Here is an 11,836-nt window from a genome sequence, read left to right on the forward strand (position 1 = left end):
GTTGGTGAGGTGCAGCGGCTAACACTGCGTCACTCTAAAAGCAATTATTGGTAACAGGCCCCTCCTGACAAACGGCTCTGGGGGCTAATTTCACACAGTAATCAACAGACAAGTGTGTGTGGAGTACGCCGTGCCTTTTAAGGACAAGCGCAGCGATACGACAGTCAGAACCAAGATAGAACAAATACAGGAAGTGGTTGGAATATGTATTAAGTTTAGCACCATTCCCCTCTAGCAAAAAAAAAAAAAACAAATACATGATTTTGAGCCATTATCGTGTGGCCAATTCAATTCGTAAGAGCGTAACCAAATAGTAAATACGTATAAAATTAAAAAGTAACACGTTTAATAGCCTAAAAGTTTTAATAGTACTACAGACAAAATTGTAGGTCTGTCCCAATAATGACTAGTTTATCAAATTTTCGTTCAAAAAATTAAAGTTGGAACAATATATTTGGGGCTCAATATTTACCGTGTGGACAATTTCTTTGCAAAAGTGGAGAAATTTTAGCTATTTTTAATGGAATAGGGTAAGATTTGAGCTATAGAGGGTTGAATAAACAACTGATATGGCTAATTATTGGTTCCTCTTGTTATTTCTTTGCATTTATTTTCAGCTCAGGCCTTTTTATGATACTGTATATTTAAAAACTGGTTTACTACGATTATCCTGCTTTGCATCAGTGACATAAAGTACTACTAATATTATCGTTTGTCGCAATATTTCTCTATATTGTGCTTCAAAATGTGTTAACATGACAGGCCTAGAGACTGATATCTATTGCCAAAACATTGTCTTTTGACTGGTAAATAAATAGAGCGTCTCCTACCAGCAGCAGCAGTAGCGGTAATTCGAAATACAAAATAACACAAAACATTCATCCGGTAATGCCTTTTGTTAATGGTTGGTAATGACCCATATTGAATTACAGCTGTCTTATCCACGTCTGTAGTTTGTCTACAATCAATATAATCCTGTTTATTCTGGGTGTCGGTCTGCCATCGTCCTTAAACATGTTCATGGGTGGAACTGAAAAGGCCCCTTGTCTCCTCAGGCACGTGGATGATATGCTTAATGTCATTTTTACTACATTTTTGTTTACTACACCATGGATTTAGTTTGAGTGGGTCCATCTGCTCACTCTGACATGTAGTGGCCTGAAAAAAAACATTTAATAGCCTCAAATTCCATAAATGACAATAGCTCTGGTTTAATCAAGATGATGAAGTAGAAGTAGCAGAAAGATTTTAAGCAAACAACATAGTAAAACAACACAATGGAGCAAGAAACTATGAGCATATAGGTTACTCCCTCATAAAAACTGCATTTATACTGAGAAAACTGACAGAATCTAGTGATATAATACTATGAGAAAATAACTTTAACATTTTAAATACACAGAACAGATATTTTAGACATGGGAAAATGGGCTTTTAGTGCCAAATTACTCATGATACGCGTGGGTCTGTCCACACACACTCGTTTCTAGCAGGGAAGCACCCACCCCGCTGATCTTGACAGCTAGCTCCTCTCACATTCACACACATTGATTAGCGGCTAACATGCTAACGCTGCAATCTTACCTATATTTATCGAAACCCGCGAGTTGCTCCTGAGTGACATAATTGTAAAGAACCATGTTGATGGCCGATGGCTCTTGAAACTATAAACTGGTATTTTATTTTGCTTTAGACACTCGATATCCCACTACTAGCTGCCAAGTGCGAGCACCATCTATGTAGCTTAGCCGTGGTAAGGAGGTTCACGCCGGCTGAGGTTATGGGCTGAGATAATGTGGATTAATAACGGCTAGAGGGACTTGGATTCTGTTGCCATGGCTACCACGGCGGCCATCTTGTGATTGTAGAACTAGAACTAGACAATAATTTAACGAAAACGCATTGAGAAAAAGGTCAAAAATGTACATATAATGGTATATTTATGGTGCTAATAATTCAGTGAACTCTATTTCTCTGGACATCTCTTAATTATAAAAAGAAATATTCATCCTAAAAATACTACAGTTGTCTATACTTCATGTTAAAAATAAATAAAGTAAAGTAAAATTGCTGTTAGTGGAAAATATGGAAACATGTACTGATAAATATTGTTTTTGCTCCACGCAAATTATTATAAAAGAATAATTTATATCACCTTAAATGTACTTTCAAGATGGATGAACATTTTGCACGGCATTTGAAGTATAAATATGAAAATGTTCATAGAAATCAAAGTTTAAGAGAAATTTATAATAAAAAGGTCCAGTTATTGAGTCGAACATTACAGCCATAAGAGGGCCACTGGGGTTGTACCATGGAGAGGGACCGTCTAGTTTCATTACAATGCGAATCACTGCGGCCACTCCCACGAGAAATCGCCCGAGCGAGACACTTTACTGAAACTAAATGAATAATTATTAATTTGTTCATTAATAGTGACATAATAATAATAATAATAATAATAATAATAATAATAATAATAATAATAACAATAATAATAATAATAATAATAATAATAATAATAATAATAATAATAATAATAATAATACATGAAATGAGTCGGTCCTGTTAGATTCAAGATTACATCTGTAAGAATTCTGTTTAGAGTCATTTTAATATTATTATATTTTCATAAATCAGTTTTATTTTCTGACGTGTCGCGTGCGTTTAAACGTGACGTGTCTTTCCTCTCAAACCGGAAGCAGCTACAGCAGCGCCGCTGACAGCCACGACAGCAACATCTCATCTCTATTAGGATTAAAATACAATAAAGTAACAATGTAAGTTGTTCGTAGTTTATTGAAATCGCTGTGCATGTAATAGATGTCATTCAAATACCGATTTACGTTTTGCATGTCATTGATGATGCTCTGCTTGGCTCCAGGATGCAACAAAATCTTGGCTAGCATGCTAACACTCCTGTCATCTTTACCATTTGTGCATTATGCCTCAAGAAATGTTTATTTGTAGTTAACGTCGCTTTAACTTAACTTGTATTTAGTGGATAGTGCAGTGGTCTCAATAATGATAGCAAGAAGTAAGTACTTAGAATAATAAGGGAAAGCTAAGTTCAAACGTGATCCTTTAAAATGAAATGAAAAAAGAAAAAAAAAAGAAAAAATCCTATTTTGTCTTTGCAGAATGGTTACAGACGTCCAGCTGGCCATCTTTGCCAACATGCTTGGTGTGTCGTTGTTCCTGCTGGTGGTTTTATATCACTATGTGGCTGTCAACAACCCCAAGAAGCAGGAGTGATTTTGCCCTGATTTAAAAGGTGAGTGCCAGCAGTATAGCTCCTGTTGTGTAAGTCTTTAAATTATATTTCAAATGTTCGTGGTTTCTTTTAAAGCTGTTGGTCGTTTTCTAATATACTTGTTTTATGCTTCTTCTTTTGTAGAAGAATGAAGAAAGATGCACCACCCTGGAAACATTCCCCTCCTGCAGCCCCTTTTGTCCATTTAAGACAACAATTTCTGTTCATGTTGCACACTAATTAGCATTTTTATAATAAAATGTATAAACTCCATTATTTCTGTTTCTGTCTGTTTGCAACAAAAATGTGAAGCATCTAGAACACTTTCTTTATTCGTTTGTGGTTTTGTACAAACAGTGTAATCTCTCACAGAACAGTTTAATGCTTTACCGTACACAAACATACACTCACAGTAGCTCATCAAAGGCTACTTGACACTGCTGCAATTGTAAAAAGTACATATGATAGTATATATTTAATACAATCATTAAAATGTAGTAATCAACTAACTTATTACAGAATATCTAGTTCCTTCAAAGCTACAGTTCTAATTAATATAGTTCTATTTTTGAAATGTGTTACTTCAAAATTCATCAGAATTTAAGAACATATACTTTAAAGGCATGCCAAGTCCCAAGCTATTGAAACAGAACAAAAGGAAATTCACTTTCTTAACCACAAACTTAAACATGTATTTTACCCTCTATTACTGATAATTCAGACAAAAGGTGCACATATTAAAGGTGCAGACAGCCATATTGATTTTTAAAAACATTACCGTGATAAATGACATGTCTGTACAGTCCTTAACTTTTCTTTTCTTCTTGTTCATGTTCTTTACATTTAAAAGATTTCTGACCATGTCTGTGTGAAATGTTCTGTTTGATATGATGGGATGAATGTGCAGTAAATATCATTTCATACTGTACATATTTCATGGCATTCAATACTGTGATATTAAAAGACGCTTCGGTTTAGCTCAAAGTTCATATAGCTATCAGAGATTAAGTTCTCTAATAAATCAAAATTTGTAAAATAGTAAATGAGGTAAAACTTAACGTGTAAGGCTCTCCTCCTCAGTGCATAGTAGTTGTAATTGATGAATATGTCAAATGTGAAATGTGGTATTTTTGATGAGAACTTTTGGACTGGACAATTGAAAGTAACAGTAACCTTGAAAAGTGAATACCCATAATAGCACAGTATTTACATATTATATATTATTACTATAACTATTATCACATTAAAATATTTGATAAAATGTATGCACAGTACTTTGTTAAAAAAAAAAAAAAAGTCAGCTGCATTAATTTTAATTTGGTGGCATTGAAAACTCCCACTTTGTTTATAAGGTGCCAAAGAAAAAAAAAAATTACCACTGCTGTGGAGCCACTGAAAAAGGCACTGAATCTAAGCTACAGAATTAAACTGAAAGAAAGTGCAGCACCACCACTGCATTTACAACTAAAGATCTAAACCAAACCCATTTATTGTACAGTAACACCTCATTAGAGTTTATGTGTTATCTTCATTTTGACTATGGTTTGTCCCATTCAACTCTATAAATTAAAGACTGTATACAGTTTATGCTATAAATAAATAAGTAAACATATGTGCAGTTACTAGGCTTCACCACAGAGTGTCACTGTTTCACTCAAGTTAAGGGTTTCTGGCAGAGGCAGCAGAGCAGTCTCCTCCACCTGTAAGACAACACAGATCATTGATCAGGAACCAGAAACAAGGCAAACAGAAGTCATTGTTGTGTTCTGTTTCATCACTGACCTCAGGTGTGGTTTCAATAATATCTGTTCCTTTGTTGAAGTTGGAGACCATTGTCAGTATTTTTCTTGATTATTGCTTTGGAGGCCAACTGTAACGCAGCCTGCTTTCCCGATACACCTGTAGAGAATTACACAATTAGTTTTCAAAAATTAACATGTGTGCACCAATATATATATATATATATATATTCAAGGGTTAATGCACTTTTACCAAAATTATGTCCCATTTTTATTTTTGCAAACCAAATTAGTCAGTAAAAATGTGATTTATGAATACAAAACAGACTAAATCCAGTAGTGTCTGACCTGTGAGTGGACAGATGGCGCTGCAGTCCAGGCCGTAGCAGCTTCCACACCCTCAGAGTGGACAGCTCCTCTTTCCCGTTTGAGTGACAGTTTTGAGGCGGGGCTTCACTCGACCCTATTCTTCTGATGGGAATCCGGCTCAAATGTGGCTGCAGTTCACACCTGGACGAGAAAGACAGAGGTAAAATGTTAAGCAATGAATAGTATTAAAATGAAATAGATAATTTGACCTTTTTTTTTTACATAGTTGCATAAACATTGTACCTCACTTGCTAAATTGATGGAGGAAAGTATGTGCTCAGGCCCCAAGTCTTTAGTCTGTGTAAAAAGAAATGAAAAATGAAATCAAATGTACAAAGATGCATCACTAAGTTTGACAGACAGTGATATGAACTAACCTGAGTGAAGGACAGAGGGCCGCGCAGCTCCTCCCCACACGCCCAGAGCGCATGGGGAAGGGCATCCTGGTCACACACACTGAACTGGACCCCCCCCGCCCTGGAGTGTCTGGACAACTTACCCCTGTGAAGCACATTCAAACACATTCAAACACATTCATTTAAACTGTCGCAAGAATTAACACAAGGATGACAGAGGAGAAACCGGAAGTGAAGAGCAGAGAAGTCACAGGACACGAGTGTTACAAAGAGATTTTATTCCAGTGGAATAAAGGACATTCAAGAAGATGAGATTCGTAAAGGTGACGAGACAAATGTGAATTCAGATGCAAAGGGTTAGCACCACAGTGAAGTAACACAACCGTTCTTATTGTAGAAATGTACAGGTGTGTGTGATGTGTACAGTACGTCCCCACTGTTGTTTTGTCACTAGTTCCATCCACGAGTGAAATAGATAGAATCATACTGTCCGTTTCCTCCATTGCTCCAATGACACCACATACATAATCAATCTTTAGGCCTCCTAGCATAACTTGCCTAAGTAATTTTTCAAAGTTTTGGGGAAAATAGAGAAATAAACTGCACAAGTTAACAACATGACTGAGGTGGGTTGTGTTTTTTGGCTGTAAATATCTTTCTGATTGGCTGAGGATGGAGCCAATGAACACCTAGAAATAGAGGAGGGTCTGGAGAAGAGAATGAGACAAAAAATGACTTGGGCAGTTGTGTTATGAGGCTGTAAAACGTGTATATTTGTGCACAACAAATGGGAATCCCTTGTAAATTAAATGGGTAAATATAATGACTTATTACAAACAGTTTATGTTCAGTATTCGAAACATTGATGATTACTAATGTTATGTGCTAAGGACCAGGTCTCCTGAGCTGGTAAAGCTAGATGAACTATGATAACACTATGAGCAGAAACCCTGCGTACACAGAAGGGAAGGCACACCAAAAGCTACAGCGACATGACATCTGAAACATCTGAACAACATAATATGTTCTTTAGCTCAACACTAAACTTTAGCACATTTAGAGCCTCTAACAGGTCCTCAGGGTATGTTCACATCGGCATAATCAACACATCAAAACTGGGACTGAACCCAGAACTAAACCTGCACTAGACCAGGACTAAACCAGGACTAGAATGGGACCAGACCAAATTGATGGACCCAGCTGGGCCCAAACCAGGAGTGTGAACGCACCCTCAGTTACATAGTAGATGTACATATAGTTTATAAACAGGCATGAAATGTACATAAAAGTTGGACTAACTCTTATGATGCTTCTTACAAATTTCAAATATAGAGATAAATGATATAACCACAAACATCTTACTGCATACACTTGCCACATTCACTGGAATCACAGGGATGGGCTTGATAAAAAAGACAAACATAAAGCTCTGGTGTAATTACAAATTATTCACAAAGGCAGTGGTAGGAGAACCAGTCTCTGATTCTGAATTATTGCTTGTTGGTAATAGTTTAGACGTAGTGTGTCTCTTTTACAGAAACATTGCTCTCATGTTCGGACCGAGCGCGGGTCACATGAGCTCAGGGCAGTAGCTGCTATGGTCAGTACCAAACTGACACTGGAATGACTCAGATTCAGGCTCATGAAGCTAAAACTAAAGCATAAATAAAGTTTAACATTTATAAGAGTAAAGGCCTTTCATGTCAACTTTATAAATAATTCTCTTTTTAAATATCATTTAAATGTCCATTAATACGTTCTTCAGCGTCACAAGCCTGTTTCCATTGATGTACATGGAAATAACTGAATAAATTACAAGGTGCACTGACCAACTAAGCTTTATCTGGCCTGTCCTCAAAACTCTCAGATCAGAATCACAACCTACAGAAAAATAAAGTGCAGTGTGGAACTTCATTTTAGTTAGCTTATTACACCATGCAGCCATTTTATTCTGGACTGCCAATATATTTTTTATTAACGACTCCACTCTCAGCAGATGGTACCTCATAAATTTAAACTTTTCCACCCTAAATCTTAATTGGAGGAGTTCAAGTAAGTTTGTGTTAAGTAACCCAAAGTGATCCAAAAACATGATTATTACATAGAAACGAAAAGTGAAAAGGAGACTTAAAAAAGATGAGCTAGCACCAGAGAAGTGTAACCCACAGGTAAAACCCTCACAGTAGACACACAGGCTGAGTCTGTGGCTGCAGTCCTGTTTGGGAGCAGCTGGAGAGTTTGCAGGAGGAGGTGGGAGGCCCTGGAGGAGCAGGGGGCCTCAGTTTGGACAGAAGCCCGGGCCGAGGCAGTGCCTGTAGGGAGGGGAGCAAGGTGGACAGGCCTGGGGGGCTGGAGGGTGTACAGACCTGACATACTGACGGAGCCCGGGAGAGGACAGGAAACCCGGAGCGCAAACGGAGGACGACGAAGAGGAAGAGGAGGAGGGGGGAGAGTGAGGAGCGGCCGCGCGGGATGAGGGGGCGTGGCTGTTACTGGGCGAGCGGAGGACGGGGCGGTGGTGGTGAGGGGGGCGTCTCTTCTCCTGAGCCTTTGAGTTCTACAGAGAGAGAGAGAGAGGGAGGGAGAAAGAGAGCGGGACAAAGAGGCGGGGTCATGCATGGGAATGTGTGTAAACATACAGGAAGAACACTAAAGGAAGTGGAAGATGTATTTAAAAATGAAAACTATCAAAATACACAAAAAATATCAAGGTGTGGGGGTCTGTCACCTGCTTGTCTCCATGGGATAAATTGTTTGCTTTGCCTGGAATGTTCCACAATACGGCATAAAACTTATCGTCAAACCTTCCTATTGATGCCACCAGGCCAAGTTACACGTCAGATTTGGTCGCGTTGACTCAGAGGTTTCAAGGTATTTACTAAGCAATAAACACCTCTGTAATCAAATAAATCCAAGTTAAATACGTTTAATGCCATATTGTGAAAAATTTCAATCAAAGCTACTGTATAACATCTCCATGGAGACAAGCAAGTGGCAAACCGCTCCACCAGAAAAGCTTAACAGTGTAGCAGTTTTTTAAAAGTTAGATATACACACGGTCTGGCCTGATAAAAATTCAGCAATTTCTAACAATTTGTAATTCTAAAGCTGTGGACAGATTTAAGCATCACTGTCAACACCTCACAAACACCGGTCCACTTTCATCTTGAGCTGTCAACAGGCGCTAAACTAGAACAAGGAGACAGCTGAGAACAAAGAAACACCCGGAAAATGCCATCTAAGCCCCGTCATAAAACAGAGGAGAGATCGCCTTACCCCGTACAGGACCCAGTGTCTTGTTGCCTCCACCTCCTCCACCTCCTCCTCCCTCCTCCTCCTCCTCCTCTGCTGCCGTTGTGCTGTGGGTGGGTGGTGCGGGGAGGGGGGCAGCCGAAGGTGAAGCTGGGGGAGCTGTGGATCTTTGGGGAGGGGGTCTGACTGCTGCTGCTGTGGCTGTTGCACCGAATGCGATTCAGGGCGTTCTCTGACGACGAGCCTGACAGGGAGCTGGGAGAAAAGAGATAAAACAGACGGTTGTCGCAGATTCTTAATACAAAATCTAAAGATCGAAAAGTTACACACACGATCTGGTTTGTTTTGAAAATCGTAAATGTTTAGTGGCTTCAACTGAATAATTTAAAAGATATTTTATTACAAGTGTAGTTTTTCAGTGTACTCTATTTATTCTTTAATTGAAAAGAGCATTGAATAGAGTGATCCCATGGCAGAATACACGATTCAAATAACATTAACAACATTAAACTTGTTTCAACATGCTTTTCCACTAAAAACGATTACCACTGTTAATGTCTGTGTAATCCCTTAGTTGTACAGATATGATCCATAGTAAAAGACAAATTCTATCAACTGGACAAAACGTTATTTGAGTGAAGATGCTTCTCTATTTACAACAGGTGTGTTAGTTTCAGTGTAGTTTGCTCCTCCCTATCAGACAGATATAAGGCAGTGTCAGTAATATGACCAAAACTGAAGACACAGCTTGGATGAGCAGTGAAACGTCTTCACTCAGATAACTTTGGTCCAGTTTTTCTTTTACTACACCACTGTTACTGTCACTGTGGAGTTATCTTGGTGATCCCACTGTTTGAAAAGTTTGGGAACACCTCTCTTTCAATTTATATGTCAAATTTTTCCTATATATAAGCATACAAATACTAATTAAAACAATACTTGGGTGCTCTTCAAAGATGTGAAGATAGTAGGCATGGGATGATATTGAAATTTAGCGTCACAATTATCATGGCCAAAATAATTGTGATTAATAATAATATCACGATAAGTTGCTGAAAAAATGTCTGGATATGAACAATTATAATTTTTATTATGAATAAATTTCCATATTTGAACTGTTGATATAAGTGAATACCACAATACTCCAGAAGAGATCATCAGGGACAAGTAGATTTGTTTAGCACATTCTGGTGATGTAATGATGATTATCCTTGTTGGTGATTATCACGATTATATAAAATGTCCCAGGAACGATTATTGTCGTCCTTTTTTTATCCTGAATAAACGATATTATTGTTTATTGTCCCATTCCGAGCAGATAGGTGATTCAAAAGACAAAAAATTAACCTTAAGCGCTCGATATACAAATTATAATGATTGATTTGAAGTATTAGCACAAACAAACATGTAAACATTTTTTGCAGAAACAACCTTTGGACCTCTCTTTGTACACCACTGCTCTAAACCCCAGCGGTACGTACTTGTTGAAGCTCTTTGGAGGGGTGGCTTTGTTCCCGTTGTGGTGCGTCTTGGGGGGAGGGTGGGCGATGGAGTTGGCGTTGAGACCTTTAGTGTTGCGGACGTGTTTGAGGATCCAGGCACGCAGGTTCGACAGAGAGCTGTGTTCAGACAGGACCAGGCGTGGCCACGGGTTACACTCCACCATGTCCAGGGCAGAGATGGCTACTGCTCGACCCACCTGAAGAACACACACAATACACACACAACACACACAGCGCAAAAAGGAAAAATAAGGCATAGAATCATACTGACAGATGCAATTCATTTTTATCATGGTAAAAAGCTGATGGAAGTACAGTGCACAAATGTTCTGTTTCATGTGACAATAAGAGAAAACTATACCATGCAAATAAAATACTTACAATATTTCTAACGTCATGCAGTGATGTTTAAAGGGCCTATAGTCAGTTGTGTAATACAGGACCTTTAAACTGTAATAATGCTCTTTCATTATATTTCATCATGATTGCCGATAGTAAATTACGTGATTCCTTTGAACAGCATAAGTACAGATACGAGTACTCACCTGTTCAAATATCTCTGGGGTGTATTTGGGTGGGAACGATGGAGCAGGAGGTGGAGAGGCGCGGCCGCTGTCATGACAAGCAGGCGGGATGCTGTTCATCATTTTCCCTGTGTTGTAGTTACACTCCAAAGTGTAACTGCAGAGAAACAACAACGCAAGTTAATTTTTTTGATTCTTAAATTGCTATAATTTTCACATACAGCACATTTTAAGTTTTGACTTGAGGGCTGGAAATTAAGACAGAACCCAAACACGAGTAAATAATGCAGTCTCTTAGTATCCAACTTATTCAGAATGCAAAAGTGTAAACAAAAGTATAAAATATATGATGTCTCCAAAAACATATAATTAGGGTATTTACTAGAATTTATGCAAGACAAATACAAATCTAGACCAGTGTTTTCCAACGAGTACGGAGCATTTTCCATGTGGTACTTTGAATGCTTTCAGATTTGAAAAGAAGCTGAATTTGAATGTTATTTGTGGCACATTTTAACATTCTTACAAATGCTTTTGAAGGATAATTTCTGCAACAATTATTATTAAATAAAGAAAATATAATTAAGTAAGTGTAATATTAATATTGTAATGACGATATTTTGTGTTTAGTTCAGAGTTGACACCTTTTGTTGATTTTGTAACTACTTTTGTACGTGACATTTGTTTTTTATGCCGAGAAGTTGATGTGAAGGTTCTATTGGGCAGTTACTGGTCTGTTTTGGAGACTGGCTCTAACACGTTGAGACTGTTGTTTTGCTCTTGTTTTGTTGTGGGTTACGGCCCTTGTGTGAGAAAATAAACACCCAGAAGAAATTTGACG

At 38.0% G+C, this 11,836-nt stretch overlaps 2 protein-coding genes across 3 annotated transcripts in view; both read left to right on the forward strand.

The window, feature by feature from the left end:
* The window catches only part of LOC117392425 (ethanolaminephosphotransferase 1-like), a 44,254-nt gene that overhangs the window by 26,242 nt on the left and 6,176 nt on the right, over window positions 1–11,836 (forward strand). The gene's annotated exons all lie outside the window — the stretch shown is intronic.
* On the forward strand, window positions 2,693–3,520 carry LOC117392426 (dolichyl-diphosphooligosaccharide--protein glycosyltransferase subunit 4). The gene is made up of 3 exons (XM_033990495.2): window positions 2,693–2,780; window positions 3,141–3,274; window positions 3,398–3,520. Exon 2 carries the CDS (start codon window positions 3,142–3,144, stop codon window positions 3,253–3,255), a length of 114 nt encoding a protein of 37 aa, XP_033846386.1. The 5' UTR covers window positions 2,693–2,780; window position 3,141; the 3' UTR covers window positions 3,256–3,274; window positions 3,398–3,520.

The sequence above is a fragment of the Periophthalmus magnuspinnatus genome, chromosome 24 (assembly GCF_009829125.3).
Source record: "Periophthalmus magnuspinnatus isolate fPerMag1 chromosome 24, fPerMag1.2.pri, whole genome shotgun sequence".
Taxonomy (NCBI): domain Eukaryota; kingdom Metazoa; phylum Chordata; class Actinopteri; order Gobiiformes; family Gobiidae; genus Periophthalmus; species Periophthalmus magnuspinnatus.

Coding starts and splice junctions, on each gene's coding strand:
- LOC117392426 (XM_033990495.2), top strand. CDS start 3,142: ATGGTTACAGACGTCCAGCTGGCCATCTTTGCCAACATGCTTGGTGTG.